Source organism: Empidonax traillii, unplaced genomic scaffold, assembly GCF_003031625.1.
Source record: "Empidonax traillii isolate 1590-97213 ecotype Southwest subspecies unplaced genomic scaffold, ASM303162v1 scaffold38:size1800464, whole genome shotgun sequence".
Taxonomy (NCBI): Eukaryota; Metazoa; Chordata; class Aves; order Passeriformes; family Tyrannidae; genus Empidonax; species Empidonax traillii.
Window position 1 is genome coordinate 283,398 of NW_020955231.1, and position 14,977 is coordinate 298,374.

The window sequence follows — 14,977 nt, forward strand, 5'->3', positions numbered from 1 at the left end:
GGGTGGGAAGAATGCCTGTGATTGGCCCCTGCTCCTCAGGGCCTCATCTGAAGGTGTATGGAAGGGGAAAATCTCAAAAGGCCCCTGAGTTGCTCTTCAGTGCTGCTTAGTTTTCAGCTCATAGGTGACTTTGTCAGGACCTGTATAACAATGTATTTTGTCTCTTCCTTTTTCCAGAGTCCGAGAGACCCACTGCCCCTGCCTCACCCACCATCAGCACCTCTGCCTCTCCTTCTTTCCCAGCATCAGCTTCAACAAAGACAAGCCCCGTTACGGACATACCTCCTACAACAGCACAGCCACCGCTCATCCTGCAGCCTCTTGCGTCTCCCCTGCAGGTTGGGGTGCCACCTATGACTCTTCCAATCATTCTCAACCCAGCCCTAATTGAAGCCACCTCTCCTGTTCCCCTCTTAGCTACTCCACGGCCCACTGACCCCATGACGACCTCTGAAGTCAATTAGTTTGAGGGTGCCTGAGAACTGTCTGCTGAGGAGGTTCTGTGGGTGGAGGATGCTGGCCAAATGTTCTCTGGTAGCAGGCATGTTTGTTTTAGAAGATGATGCTAACCTGAGCAGAAGGGCTGCTGCCACAATCTTTTGGAGCACATCCTATTCTTCTCCCTTCTTGTGGCATCACCTAGAAATCTGCCTATAAATTCCTGTCTTCTTGGAGGGGTGCCCAGTTCCACTGACCTTCCTGCCTTTGCAATCTCAGGAGCCAGGCAACACTCACACCCAGCAGCCTGGGACCAAGCTGCCACCAGTTCATCTGGTAAAGAGGGGAAACTTATTGATGTCATGCCAGAGAGAGGCTGTAATAAAGGGCTGCTTCTCAAGATTATTCAGTCCAGTCCCTGGGCAATTCCCCAGCCATTCCCTAGCTTTACTGCTCACTCTTGTGGTCGCACTGCTTTGTTTGGGCTCTGGGCATGCCTGAGTTCAGCAGGTAAAGAATTTTGTTAGAAATGTGGATTGCTTACAGTGCAGCTCCCAGTTTGCTACATAGGGCTTCTTGCCTGCTGTAGGCACATGCTTTCCTTCTGCAACACAGATGACAGCAATCTGCATGCCAGATACAGAGTAGGCAGCAGGGGAGTGTGGTAGGAGCAGCATGGCTTTCTCCCTCCTCCTGTAATATAAACAGGCTTTCTGGTTGGAGAGAGCAAATCCAGAATGCTCTGCATAGTTGAGTAAATGAGAAGGAAATGCTGAGAGCAGAGCACCATGGCCATCTCTCACACAGCACTTGGGGGCCGCTCCCTGGGCTACTCAGCAGTGATGTGTTGTTCGCCACTTGCTACACTGTCCTCTTGGTGACCAGCCCCTTTCCTTAGGAGAACATCCTCTTCAGCTAGAGAAGATGTGGGGATCTGTGGCACCTGTTGACAGATGCCCAGCAAGTCTGCAGTGGTTTCTCTTGGAAGCTCTGCACAGATTTCACCCTTGTGCATCTTCTGGTGGTTGGGATCCCACATCCTTCTCCCCCCAGAACACCCCTGCAGCCGAGGCCCTGGTAGTCATTCTTGTGCTTCCGCCCTGCAGCAAGGACATCCCGCTCTTCCCTCTCCTCATGGCCAGAGCAGAGCTGGCTGCTTGGCAAGTGCTGCATTGCCGTTACCCCTCCTCCTCCCTCGACTAGCTGGCTAAATTCTCAATAATTTCAATCTTGGAAATCCCCCTGGTGACTGGGAGGGGCATGGGTGGGACTCCAACCCTGTGTATCCTGTATGGAGAGGAACCTGCGGTTGGGGTGGGAATACAACCGTGTATATACAGAGTAAATGGCTACAAATCCAATGGACTTTTTACAGTGTAATAAATACATCCTGTAAATGAATGCTCCAGTGTTGCACTTTTTTGTCATGCAGCTGTGGCTCACAGCTTTGGGCAGTGTGGAGTCGCCAAGGTACTGTGCCCTGGCTCCACATACCAAGATCCTGCAAGAGAGTGCTCTGTGTGGGGGGAGCATGAGGGGACTTGTCCTAAGAACTGGTCAGCTCATGGGGGGGCTGCAGTGGAGATCGGCTGTCAAGGGGCTAAGCAGGAATGGTTCCCATCAGGGACAAAGCAGAGCTTTAATAGCAAGATTGCTCTTGCAGAAGACAACAGTTCCACGTTGGCTGTAAAATTTCTGGTGTTACATTGGTGTGTACTCACACACCACCAGGGCTGAGGACCAAGTGCTCTGCGCATCTGGCCATGCAGTCAGTACATAAACCTTGGTGGCAACTCAGCTGACTTTGGCCATTCTCTGATGAGGAAGAAATCCTCATTTTCACGGACAGGAGTTGGAGTTGGACAGGGCGTGAGAGATCCTGGGCTCCTCCAGGGCTAGTGCTTGTCTTGGATATGTAAAACCACACTTCCCTCCTGACATCTTCTACTTTGTTTTGTGACAAGATCCACACAGCGCCACAGTGTCCTTAGAGATGCGTGAGGCACCAATGCCTTCCCTATCACAAGGATTCCAAGAGACTCCTACACACTTGATAAGGGGGTTAAAAACTTAGGAGTTTGTTTGAATTGCATGAGGACAGGTCTAAATATTGCATAATGGAAGAGTAATGTGCAAACTAGGAAAGTCCTGTTATTAAACTGTGGTTTCCTCACCCCATTTCCACCATTCCTGGAATATTTTTGCTGCCACAGCCTTTTCTTCCTCATCCTCCACTGCTTCTAGATTGTGTCCTTCCAGCCCTTAGGTGTTTTCATTCACGTATTTGAGTCTTTGTGCTGCCTATGGCCCTTCTGTATCAAGCCCCCTCTGTGTTTTCTTTCTGAGCCTGCACTTCTATTTACAGCTGTTTTCCTGCTTGCTGAAAGTTTCAGATGATTAACTCTTTGTAAACCACTGCTCAATTGTAAAGTGCCTTGATGTCAGCACTGCTGCCCTCTGATCCCCGGGTGGTCCTCTGACTTTTTGGAGTGGTGTCAGCTGATAGTAACGCTCAGTTTTGCCAGCTGCCTTCAGATACCTGTTTTGGGCACAAGCTGTGTTTTAAACTGTTTGCGTAAACCCAGTTTGTACTGAGAGCATTACGTCTTAATTCAGACAATTGTGGTTCAAAGCAAAAACCACTCGAGGAAACTGCAGGAAATGGGACTGGAATGTAAAGAATGTTGACTGGAAAGACAGACATAACTGCACTTTAAACATTTTTTATTAGACTGTAAATAGGAATGGACTGGAAAACCAGAAAAAATTCTTTGAATGTTGGTTGGATTTTGCAATAGCAAGGTTTCATGTTACAGAGAAAGAAAGAACAGGGAAAGTGTTGAACTGTAATATCAGAATCAACTGACAGGTAGTGTGTGCTGTGATATACATGTTTATTGATAAGTTTCTTGAACTCTTTGTAACTTAAATTACATAAAACCAATCATACTACCAGTGGCTGTTGGTGAGGAGTGGTGTTCACACACTACCCTTCAGGTTTGTTCCAGCATATGCTTCTTCGAGTCAAAGACTTCTTTCTCATTTTTATGGGTCTGACTCACTATCTTCCAGAGGAGGCTGCACAGACATCACTGTAATTTGGATTTACCCACCTCTCCTGTTGCCATTTACATCAAGAATTTCTACTGCTAAAACAGAGTATGAGTAAGTATTGGGATTTAGCATGTGTCAGTTTTCCTCATTGGTATGAAGTTTCCTAGTGTGAGAAGCCCTACGGAATGATAAGCCCTGGCATACATTTGGCATTGAAACTTGTGAAACACAAGCACTGCTGGTTTTAGTTTCAGTTTAAAAACTAGACCTGAGCATATTCAGAAGACCTGGTCTGTAAGAAAGATTTCCATGGAGTATCTTTCAACAGTAAGTTGGCTTTTTTAGAAGTTACCCTCACCCCTATAAGTGCCAGGTGTTGAACATCGCTGAAGAATCTGCGGCTCTTATGGAGCCTGAAGTATCCTGAAGTGCTGGTATCCTGCTCTCTTGGCCCCCTGCACGACAGGCAGCCCGACGGGGCTTGTGCCGCTCGCCCGTGGCCAGGGAGCGATCCGAGCCCTGCCAATGCTGCCGGGCGGCATTGTTCCCGCTGCCATCTATCCATCCATGTGCTGTGGGGGCTGCCGGGAGAAGGGAGGGCCAGGCCTGCTGCCGGCTGGCAGACAGGAATGCACGGGGGAGCTTTGGGAGCACAACCGGCTCGGGAGCAAAGTTCTGGAGCTCAACTCCCGCCCCGAGGGGTCGGGGGACTGATGGGCTGAACAGCAAGGAGAGTCCCTGGGCCTGAGAGGAGGCTCCTTGGAGTGCGAGTCAAAGCAGAGGAAGATGAGATCCCCCAGGACTACAAGTCCCAGTGTGCAGTACTGCTCCTCCGGTTGTGTAACCAGCACCCTGGCCCGGGCGAGGTGGTGGGCAGCCAGAGGTCCGCTCCCACACCGGCCAGGGTGCTGTTCCCAGGCAGCTCCTCTCTGCAGGAGTGGGAAAATGTAGCCTTTATGAGCACCACACACTCCGGGCCCGAGGGCTGTGAACACCCTTTGGCTCTGCCGGATGTTTTGGGACTTGCTAACACATGCCTGCGAGCAGCCATGAGGGCATGTTATTGCCGAATTCCCGACAGGGAAATGGGGCTGCTGTGGCCTTGCCACAGCCCTGCTCCTCTGCCAAGGGAAGTTGTGGTTCCTCTTCTCAAGTTTTTCCGTATAAGAAAATGTAAATTTCTCTGGGCAGCAAAGTTGATGGTTGGCTTCTGAGCTGAATCCATAGTTATAGGAAGTGTCTGGGAACGGAGGGGTCAGGCTAACCGGATCGGGAGGGCATGCACGGGCAGTGGCTGCCAGTGTGCAGGCATGTGAGGTGTCAGTAGCCATTTAGTGAGAGCAGTCACTGTCAGGGTTCTGATCCTCAGGAGGAAAGGCTGAGCCTCATGTTAACCTTCCTACGAGGAAGAAGAGCAGACCGAGCGAGGTCTTCTCTGCCTGGCACCTACCTGTCGCGGTACCTCCTACCTCATCCTGTGGCAGTGCCCTTTGGCACTCAGGAGGAGCCCACACCTTCGCGGACGTGGGTCCAGCACTGGTGTTCTGGCAGGGACAGCATGACCTGGAGCGGGCGGGTGCGGGGGGCGAGTCCCCCAGCCCTAAAGCCGGATGCCGCTGCCTTGGGCAAGGCTGTTCCGGCCTCCGGATCCCGGGAGGGCTGTTCGCTGCAAGCGGTGCCTGACCTGCTCTCAGCTCTACGAGAACCTTTCCCTCGCCGCGGCGCAGCCGACCGCGCTCTGAGGCCGCCCGCCCCGCGAAGCCCGGTGTTCCCGGCTCCGTGCCGTCCTACTCGCCGGCTGCCGGCTGCCTTCCCCAGCGCCCCCCTCCCAGCGCCGCCCTCCTCCCCCGGGCCGGCAGCGCGGCCGCCACGTGGCGCCGGGGCCGCGCCGGCCCGTCCCGCTCCCGCTGCCGCCGGACGGGGCGGGCCCGGCCTGCGCTGCCGCCGAGCGGGACCCGCGCTGCCCCGGGGCGGGGCCGGCCTGGGCTGTCCCGCCGCCGCTCCGCACGGCCGGGCCCCGCTCCGCCCGCCTGCCCGGCCCGGCCCCGGCCCCACCGCCCATGGGGAGCGCGGCCCGGCGGCGGTCCGGCAGCAGGAGGCAGCGGGGAGGCTCCGCCGGCGGCCCCGCTCGCCCGTAGCTCAGTGGGGCATGCCCGGCTCCAGGATGCCGGCCTGGGGGATCCTGCCCATCACGCTGCCTGCCTTCACCATCACCGGCATGTGGATCGTGTGAGTGCCGCGGGGCCGCCGCCAGCCCCCCACTCGCGGGCGGCGGGGCCGGGAGCGCCCGGCCCGCGGGCGGGATGCTGCGGGATGCTGTGGGCTGGGGGGCCGGAGGAGACTTCAGGGTGGGATAGTGCGCGGCAGGAGGTTGCAGGGCGCCCCTGGTCCCCGTCATGTTGGGGCACTTCGGGACGCTCCCTGGCTCCCACACCTCCCTGAACCGCCACGGCCGCCCTGCGCGGTCCCCGCGCCCCCTGCAGCAGCTCTGGCGTGTGCTTCCCTGGCCTTACATCCCTGGCACCCCGTGGAATCGCGCGCCCCTGTCCCGGCGTGAGTGCGGCTGATGCTCGGGTGGCACGGGAAAGGCTTTGGGAGCCGCGCCACCAGCTCAGCTCCCGCAGCGCCGGGGCCCGTACATGGGCACCCATCCCATGTGGTAGATGGATGGAAGGGCCTTGTGCTGAGGGCAGAGGCTGTGTCACCTGGGTGAGCAGCATTAGTCCACCCCATCAGTCCCCTTCTCGGGCCTTAGCACTGATGGGCAATGGATGAGGGATTTTTCCCATAGGCACGGGGAGCCTCAGGATTGATAGTCGGACTTCCCGATGTGTGGGATGGAGCAAATGCATGCCGTAACCCTACAGATCCCTTCAAGTGTTTTGCCTTTGGTGTCCCCTGTCCTCCTTCACAACAAAGCCGAATGCTGACCCTCGTGCAAGGAACCTGTGCTCCAAGTTTTTTCCTTGGACACCGTGTTAAGCACTGTCTGTCTCCTGTGAGTGACCCTGGCAGATGCCCCTCCTGCCTGGAGCAGCACAGGTGGGAGTTGCTGCTTTATGGTCCTTGCAACCAGAGCTGCCCTTGGGCTCTTTTCCTGCAGCCCCCCTGCGATGCTGTGTCCCTCCCAAGTGCAGTGCTAGCAAGAGGTCGGGCAGTTGCATGGCCCACGCGGGGTCCCATCAGCCATGCCTGGGATGCAGAGCCACAAGAGGGGATGGGGTAGGCAAGGGCACATCCCCCTGGGAGAGGACAGTGCTGTTTGTGAATCTGTTGGCTTATTGCCCCCTCCCAGGAGGGTACGGAGGTCTGGGATGAGTACTGAGTGCTTGGGTGAAATCTGGAAAGTGGCTGGGTGAGGGATCTCCTGGAGGGTGCTGCCCCTTGGATCCCCCCAGCTGTCCTGCTCTTTGTCTCTCTTCTGGGAACACCCTTTTTGCAACCCAGCTTTGTGTGGCCAGCTCGGGCAGGATAGGGGTTTTCGTATTGGTGTCGGGGCTTATTTTTAACCTGAGCTCTTTATGGCTGTGATCTGAACAGTGCGGTGCTGCCTGCTGCTGCGGCTGCTGGGCAGGAGGGCTCCTTGATGGCTGGGGCGGCCACAGGGCTGAGCACCCCTGGAGCGAAGCCGGATGCGTTTCATGAGCCCCTTGTTATGCTGGCCGAGATGCAGGGATGACTCCACAGTGAAGTGCTCGATGGAGCTATCTGCCCAAAATGCCCTGCCAATGCACCAGCTACTTATCCAGAGTATTTACAGCTCCATCACTAGCCAGCCAGGAGCTGGGGGAAGCACGGCAGAGCCATCAGGTGACAGCTGGCACAGCTGTGGGCTGGTGGAGAGCCCCAGTAGCAGGGCAGGGGCTCCGTGGCAGAGCAGTCCCCAAGAGACAGCAGCATGAAGGGGAAGAGGCCCCACAGAAACCGCTGCACCGAGCTGGAGCAGGAGGTGGCTCTCGGCAGGGATGGGGGTATAAGGCAGGGGGACCTTGTCCCTGCAGCGGGAGCTCCGCGGAGCGCGTGCTGGGCTCATGCACTTGTTTATTTTTTCCCTGCTTTGTAAAGCTGGGAGGTTCCACAGGATGAGTGCTGGCCCCTGCCCAGCAGTGAGGGCTTTTATCATCTGCTCCGGCAGCTGGTCCCTGGGGCTGGTCTGGGTGCTGGCAGGGAGCGGGGATGCAGGGAGGCAGGTGGCTGCAGTAACCCTGTTGTTGTCTCTCTCCCAGATATGCCATGGCACTCTCCAACAACCACATCTGCCCTGTCCACAACTGGTAAGGCCTGGGGGGAGGAAGGGGCTCTTTGACTCAGTCAAAGGCTTCGTAATGCCGGGTCCCTTCCAGACCTGTCCCACTTTAACTGTGCCACTCTGTGCCAGACCACTAGGCAGTTGAGGCACCCCCTGCACCATCCCTGTGCTGAAAGGGGGGTTGGGGATCGGGCTGGCCCTGGGACGGGGCTGGGGATGACAGGAGAGGTGGGAGCATTAAAGGCAACTCAGAGCCACCTTCACCCTCAGCAGACGTGGTGGTGGTGACCCTGATGGGGTGCAAATGCCCCAGGGCATGTGTCTCCTGTCTGGCCCACAAGTAGCTTTTGGGAACAGAACTGCTTTGCGGGGACCAGCTTCTGTCAGGGTTGGGCTACCCTCTCTCCCCTGCCCAGGCTCGCATGCAGTTACAGCTGCTCCAGTGAACAATCCAGCCCTGCTGCAAACCAGGCAGAGAGAAGGAGGCCATTGAAAAAACACAGCATGGAGAAAGTATGAAAATAAGTGGTCAGGGAATTACAGAGGGCCGTGTGTCTCCATGGAAAAGGTTGTGACTTGCTTGCTTGAGGCTAAATCTGGCAGTGCCAGGGGGATGGGATGGCATCGCGGTGCCTGGACACCCCATGAGCAGAGCTGCCTGCAGCTCTCCCAGATGGGGGACAAGGCGTGGAGAAGGCAGGGACTGGGAAAAAAAACCCTGTTTGGTCTCTTGGCAACTTCTTCTGCAGGGTTTTTGGCTTGCTGTGTCGCCTTAAAAATCTGCCCAGAAAGATCCATGTTAGTTTAATTCTTGCTGGAGTGTTTGAAGAAGGGAAAAAAAAAAAAAAACCTGCTGCCATTTCCTGCCTGATGGCTGATTCTGCCCTGGGAAGAATGTGTGTGTCGAGTTGTCTCCGCCACACAGCCAGCCCTTAATGATGAATAATGCTTCCCGGCCTCAGGCTGCTTGCTTTAAACAAAATAATAATAAAAAAAAACACTCCCAAACCAAACACGGCCCCAAGAGCAGCCTTTGAGGAGGCCGTGGGGCTCCACGCCTTGCCTGGGTTTAGTGGTTGGAAAACAAAGCCACCAGCAAACTGAGGAGACTGCAAAAACATCAGAGCCCAGCCCAGCCCTTTCCAGAAAGGATTTTTTAACTGTGTGCTTGCTGCACGGCCGGAGGTGGCAGATAGTCAGGCTGGGACAGGGACAGAGAAGGGCTGGTCCCCCACAGCTTCTGTTTCCACTGCTGGGCTGGGGGTGTCTGAAGGGGCCCTTTGGAACACAGGACTTTGGGCTCCCTGCTTGTAATGTGAGAAGGGGCTCATACTCAGCCATGCCAGGCAGAGGTGCTGGATGCCTGGGTGATGCTGCAGCACAGGGACACCCAAAAACCCTCTGAGTGTGTGCCAGTTCCTGGGAGAGTTGTGAGGGGGAGGCGGGAGGAACCCCACGGTGGGAATTTGGTCAGGGTTGCAGGCAGCAGCTGTGGTACAGGAAGGTGTTTCAGGCTGTTAAAGAGCTCGGGGTCCCCATGTTCACAGGGTCTGTAGGTGCAGGAGGCACTCCCAGGTTGCTGCAGTGGGTACAGGCACCAGAGCCCTGCCCCAGCCTGGCAGTACTGGGGGCTGCTAACAGGCCCCTGGGGGGATGCCTTGCAGCCATCTCTGGTCACGTCCTCCCTCAGGCAAGACCTCACAACTCCTCGAAGCTCACTCCCTCCCTCCCTCCCGAGTACGGGTGGCACTGTCCCAGGAGTGCTTGTGCATTTCCCCACACAGCTCAGTGTTCCTACCTGGCCCCTGCAGACCTGGAGCTGTCGGTAACTGCATGCCCAGCTTCATCAACAACTCCCACCCCAGGGGTGTGTGATGGGGTTTGCAGGTGGGTGCTCCCACCAGAAGCCCCTGAGCCCAGCACCCTGGCCTGTGCACTCAACAGGGTGTGCAGCCCTCTGCCCTACCATGGCTTCTCCCTCACAGGCAGGGGCTCCGGGTGGACAGCAAAGCCAGGAGAAGGGGATAGGCTGTGGAAGCTCAGATGTGATACTACCAGCAGACCCTGTTGGGCAGTGGGTCACTCCCTGGAGGGGCTTGGCCCCAGGATGCAGGCACATCCCTGGGGTCGAGCTGTGTTCACTGGGGAGCAACTCTGTTGCCCTTGCAGGGCCAGTGGGCAGGAGACAGGAGGGTCCCAGGCAGCATCTCTGCTCTGCTAACCTGTCCCTTTGCTGCTGGCAGGAATTACAATCAGTCGTGTGACATGGACGGCCCCAGCTCCTGCTGCACGCTGGATCACATCCCCCTCGTCAGGTGAGCAGCCGCAGGGTGGAACACAGGGCAGAGCCACTCTGGGACCCCTCCAGGGCAACCCAGGAGGGTGTTTTGGGGAGGGGGAAGCAAGCACACTGCCAAGTGCCCCCTCTCTGAGGGCTCCCTGGGTCTTGCTTTTTCCCCACAGCAAGTGTGGCACCCTGCCTCCCGAGAGCTGCTTCTTCAGCCTCATCTGCAGCCTGGGCTCCTTCATGGGTAAGTGCTGGCTGCCAGGGGAGTGGGCTGCCCTGCAGCACACACTCCCAGCACAGGGCAGGAATGGGATGAGGGAGGCCACGGGCAGCAGCATGTGATGGGGCTGTGTCTCCCTCTTGCAGTCATCCTGGTGGGACTGCTGCGCTACGCCCACCTCCTGGAGTGCCTGGGGCCATCCCTGCTCAACACCCTGGGGCTGGCCACTGGCTGGGTCTGCGCTGCTGGCCTTACCATGGTTGGCAACTTCCAGGTAAGGCATCTTACCTGGGGAGTCCCTGGGGTAGGGGGGTGGGGGAAGGCCTTGGCTGGAGCGGGGCAGTGGCAGTGCTCAGCAGGGCAGGATTTGGAGTGGTTTGGTGGTGGTTTCTGTCTGTGTAATCCTTCCCTTTTGCTGGGTCAATGCTGTACTTCCCAGAGTGCTGGGAGTCCTCTTTGCTAGTGTGTTCATAGTTCAGGTCCAGATTAAGCTGTTGGGTTTGGTTTAACCCTTATCTGAGACCCTCTGCACGGTCTGTCCCCTCCATAGTCACTTGCAGGGCCAGGGACATGCCAGCTGGGCTGAGGACTGGGCCAAGCTGCCGATGCTCCTGTTCAGGGGTGATGCCAGGTAACTGTTGGGACAGAGCCTGTGCTGGCAATGACCAGAGTGAGCCCAGGCCTGGCAGCACACAACAGCACTCAGCCCCTGCCTGCACTGCCAGGCACCAGCCTCCCGACAGCTGCCTGCCCACTGCCTGCAGCAGCCAGTCCCTCCTGCTTGGCAGGAGGCTGCTGTCAGCGCCAGCCAAAGGAGAGGCTTGCTGGCCCTGATCCCCCTGGTGCCCCAGCTGTGGCTCAGCAGCACTGGGCTGTGACCCTCAGGGGAGCAGTGTGGGTGGCCCCAGATGCCTCTCAGGGCAGAGGGCAGCCCCTGCCCCTGGGCACGGCAGGTCTGCTGGCCCACAGATAAAAGAAACAGAGTGCTTTGAGATCCCAGCAGGAGATACTGGGTACAAATCTGCTCTTCAGCCTGGAGTCAGGCACAGGGTGAGCTGCCTGGACTTGCTTCTGGCACTGCCTGCACCCCTGTCTGGGCAGGAGCCCAACCCCTGGAGCAGAGCCATGCTGTGCTGGGGAGTGTCCCAGGGTGCCGGCACTGATGGTCTCTTCCCCACAGGTGGACCATGCCAAGGTGCTGCACTACATTGGGGCAGGGGTGGCCTTTCCGACCAGCATGCTGTTCCTGCTCCTGCAGTCCATCCTCACCTACCGCATGGCCAAAACCCGAGGGCAGTACTGGACTGGCCACTTGCGAAGCATCCTCACCACTGTGGCCTTCGTCACCCTCGTCTTCAGTATCCTGAAGGTGTGAGAAGAAGTTTTGGATTGGGCTGGCAAAAGGGGGCCCTCACGGTGGGTTATGCACCCCGTGTTCTCCATCTTTTGTCTGGCAGTGAGGCATTGAGGCAGGAGAGGGGCTGGGCAGGGGACTGAGGGTGGGCAGGTCTCTGCTGGATAAGCAGCATTCTCAGAGCTGGGGAGGGGCTGAGGAGAGGAAGGGATGTGGGTGGGCATCTCTTAGGGTGCTGGGATGCCCCAAACCAGCCCTGCCCTGGCTGCTGCAGCCCAGCCACCACTGCAGACTCCAGTCCCACACAAGCCAGGGCTGGTTAATTGATGGGTTTTTTTTCATGAGACAAAGGTATGTTGAGGAAAGTCCATCTGGTTACCTGTATGACCAAAGCTGAGTACAGGAAGTGCTCTGTGCAGGTGCCGGGTGGGCACACGGCAACACCTCTGCCAGCCAGGGCTCTCTGGCACCCACAAGCCAACCTGCCCGTGAGGATGAGGGAGGACTTGGGGAGCAGCCACTGGGGTTTGCAAACACCATACCAGGGAGGGAGGGAGGGAGGGCATGGTGTCAGGTGGACTGAGGCTCTAAGAATGGTCCTGATTGTGTGGCCGAGGAGCCAGAAGCTTGTTTGGGACTGAGGGTGGGGATAAATTGGGAAACAAGGTGGTGGTTATGGGGCAGGAAGGGGAAAAAACATCCAGTGTCTGTGGGTCCCAGAGAGGCTGGCTGAGGTGAGCAGCACAAAGAGGAGCCTGGGGGGTGCTGGCAGGCCTGACACATATCAGAGGGTCTTGCTCTGTCACTGCAGCAGGCAGGCTGGCTGGGAATCAGGCAGGGAGCTGGGAAGGGTAGGAGTGCCGCAGGGCCATGCCAGCTGGGAGGGACAGGAAGGGCACGTAAGGACAAGGAAGACAGGATTGGTGCCCATCTGCTGTGGCCATCCTGCTCTGTAAGCACTGGGGACTAGCAGTGGGAAAGCAGTGAGCTGTGGTATGGACAGAGTGGGGAAAGGGCTGAGATCTCTCCTGATGGGATTTGGGGAGTGAGCAGAGGGCTCTACACTGCACAGGTCAGGTCCCTGCCTCTGCAGCTCTCCCAGATCTTGGTCTCACTGGCAGAAGGCACGGTACTGCTGGAGGCTTCACCTGGAGGGTTGGGTGATGCCTTCTCCTCATCCATGGTGGCTCTGGCAGTAAATTTCCCTTGAGATCCTTGGTGAGGATGAGAGAAGGATAAAGAAACTGGCAGCAGTAGGACATGGAGAAGCAGGAGCAGGTCGCGTTCCTGGCATGGGCCACCTTGCAGCACAGAGGGACAGGAGGTGCTGCAGGGCTGGGATGAGCAGCCCAAACCCCGTTACCAATGGGGTGGAGTGCTGATCATTTTTGATGGCATCCTGCAGGAGGATGGGGAGTGTCAGCCCGGCTTGAGGAAGAGGCAAGGGGTGTGGGGAGGGTGAGGGATCTGGACACTTGACTTGCACTGAGAACTGCAGCCTGAGTTCCTCCTGCCCTGGCCTTTTCAGAAAATCCCAGCCTGGCATCAGTCCCATGATTTACTGAGGCTGGTTTGGGCATGTGTGCCACCGCCTCACCCGTGCTAGGGCCCTCGTGGTGCTGGGAGAAGCATGTGGGGTTTCCGGGCTTTAGGAGTGGCGGTGCGTTTCCTGCAAGGGTGGGTATTCACAGCCACCCCGGTATGTGGTGACAGTGGGACATGGTCCTCCGTGAGGTGGTTGGTGTCCAGCTGTGCTTTCCTTGACTGGGATACCCTCAGGCGGCGTGTTCTTCATCCAGGAGAGCTTTGTGCTGCAGCACGTGGCTGCTCTGTGCGAGTGGATGTTCATCATCGATGTCCTGGTCTTCTACGGCACATTCACCTTTGAGTTTGGGGCCATCTCCACAGACACCTTCCTGGTCCTTCTGAAAGCCAGCCGGGCTCCCAAAAGTTACAAAGACGAGAGCAGCATGTCCAGCACAGCCCACATCCACAGCCACGTGGAGGGCTTGGCTATGGCCTGACCCCCACAGGAGGCAGCTCACAGTGGAGACTCCCAAACTGGGTTCTGACAATAACTCCCCACCTTGAATGTCTCTGAGACCCCAGCTGCCTTAGGGTGCTTGTGTGTATGTCTGTGTGTGCACATGTGTGCATGTGGTGCCCTCCACTCTTGGCAGGAGCTGTGCCCAGGACTCCTCTGGCAGCTGGTGCCCTGCAGGAGCTGCCCCCTCCCTGCCCACAGGATTTGGGGTCACTGTTGGGGTGCAGGGATGCCAACCTGATGCTATCAGCAGAGCCAGGATCTGTCCCAGAGCCTCTGGGGTAGCCTTGTCTGAGTCAGGGGCTGCTGCAGGCTATCACACAGAGGCCCCCTTCTGTAAGTGTTGTGCAGGAACAGGGGGCTCACTCTTCCCTCACCACACAAACCTGGTATGCTGGGAGAGGGGGAGATCTCTCTTCTTCCCTCCTCCACAGGGGTACGGTTCAGCAAAACAGGCCTGTCAAGTAGGACTGTCAGAGGAGCCAAAAACCCAGAGTGCCTTTTCCCTTCCTTAGGAAGTTACAGCAGTGCCGGTCTGTCTGCACCCCCAGTCAGGATGGCAGCAGGGGGTCTCTCCCTGCCTGCCTTCCTGGGTAGAGGCAGTGCCTCACACAGCTACAGGATGACACCAGCAGCCCTGGCTGGACTCTGCTGGGCTCTTGAGCTCTTGCTGCTCAGGGCCTCACTGGCCTTCAGTTGATGACTTTCCTGTCATTTTTTTCGGCTTTGAGAATTGCTGAGGCAGGTTTCACCTGCTGGGCCATGCCATTCCCGTGCTCCCAGCTAATTTGGGAAGTGAGTCTCTGAATTTACCGTCATACCAAGGATGTCTTGCAGGCACTGTGCCTGCAGAGCAGTGGATTTCCCCTCTACCGCTGCCAACCGCAGCTGTCCCATAGGGGAGCGTCCCATCCGGGATGGACAGCCACCAGCCCTCCCACCCAGGGAGCACAGGCACAGAAAGGGGAGGCACTTCTGTAGGAACAGGTAAGCGCATGCCCTGCTCTGCTGGGACTCCCAAATCCGTCCGCTGGTGCCTTGGCCAGCACCTGCCTGGTGGGAGCCCATCCTGCTCAGTCTCTCATCCTTAGGCTGAGCTGCAGCCCGGGGTGTCCTGGGCAGGGGGGTGAGTGTTGTGTGGTATGAGCGCTCTGTGTGTGTGCGTGGTGTGTATGTATAGATCTACAAATATATATATATATATATATACATCCATATATATATATATAAATTTTCCCTTGTCCCTGGAGAGGGGCATTTGCTGCTGCTGCTGTGCGCATTGATCCGGTTGGGCTTGCCTATTTGCCCACCTTTCCAAACCGGCCTGTAAA

At 57.2% G+C, this 14,977-nt stretch overlaps 2 protein-coding genes across 7 annotated transcripts in view; both read left to right on the forward strand.

The window, feature by feature from the left end:
- The window catches only part of GBF1 (golgi brefeldin A resistant guanine nucleotide exchange factor 1), a 107,207-nt gene extending 105,368 nt beyond the window's left edge, over positions 1-1,839 (forward strand). For 3 of the 5 annotated variants that reach the window (XM_027878053.1, XM_027878054.1, XM_027878055.1), the window contains one exon: positions 178-464. In XM_027878053.1, the coding sequence (XP_027733854.1) occupies positions 178-464 (287 nt within the window). Of the gene's footprint in view, positions 1-177 lie in introns of all 5 variants that reach the window. The other 2 variants (XM_027878052.1, XM_027878056.1) reach the window with 1 other exon arrangement.
- Positions 1,840-5,571: 3,732 nt separating this feature from the next.
- TMEM150A (transmembrane protein 150A) lies at positions 5,572-14,791 on the forward strand. 2 transcript variants are annotated; one of them, XM_027878086.1, is made up of 7 exons: positions 5,573-5,721; positions 7,719-7,766; positions 9,985-10,056; positions 10,205-10,272; positions 10,395-10,522; positions 11,429-11,606; positions 13,382-14,791. In XM_027878086.1, exons 1-7 carry the CDS (start codon positions 5,642-5,644, stop codon positions 13,624-13,626), a joined length of 819 nt encoding a protein of 272 aa, XP_027733887.1. In that variant the 5' UTR covers positions 5,573-5,641; the 3' UTR covers positions 13,627-14,791. The 2 variants fall into 2 exon arrangements, with proteins under 2 accessions (XP_027733888.1, XP_027733887.1); XM_027878087.1 differs by lacking the exon at positions 7,719-7,766 and having other exon boundaries at positions 5,572-5,721.
- Positions 14,792-14,977: the final 186 nt, after the last annotated feature.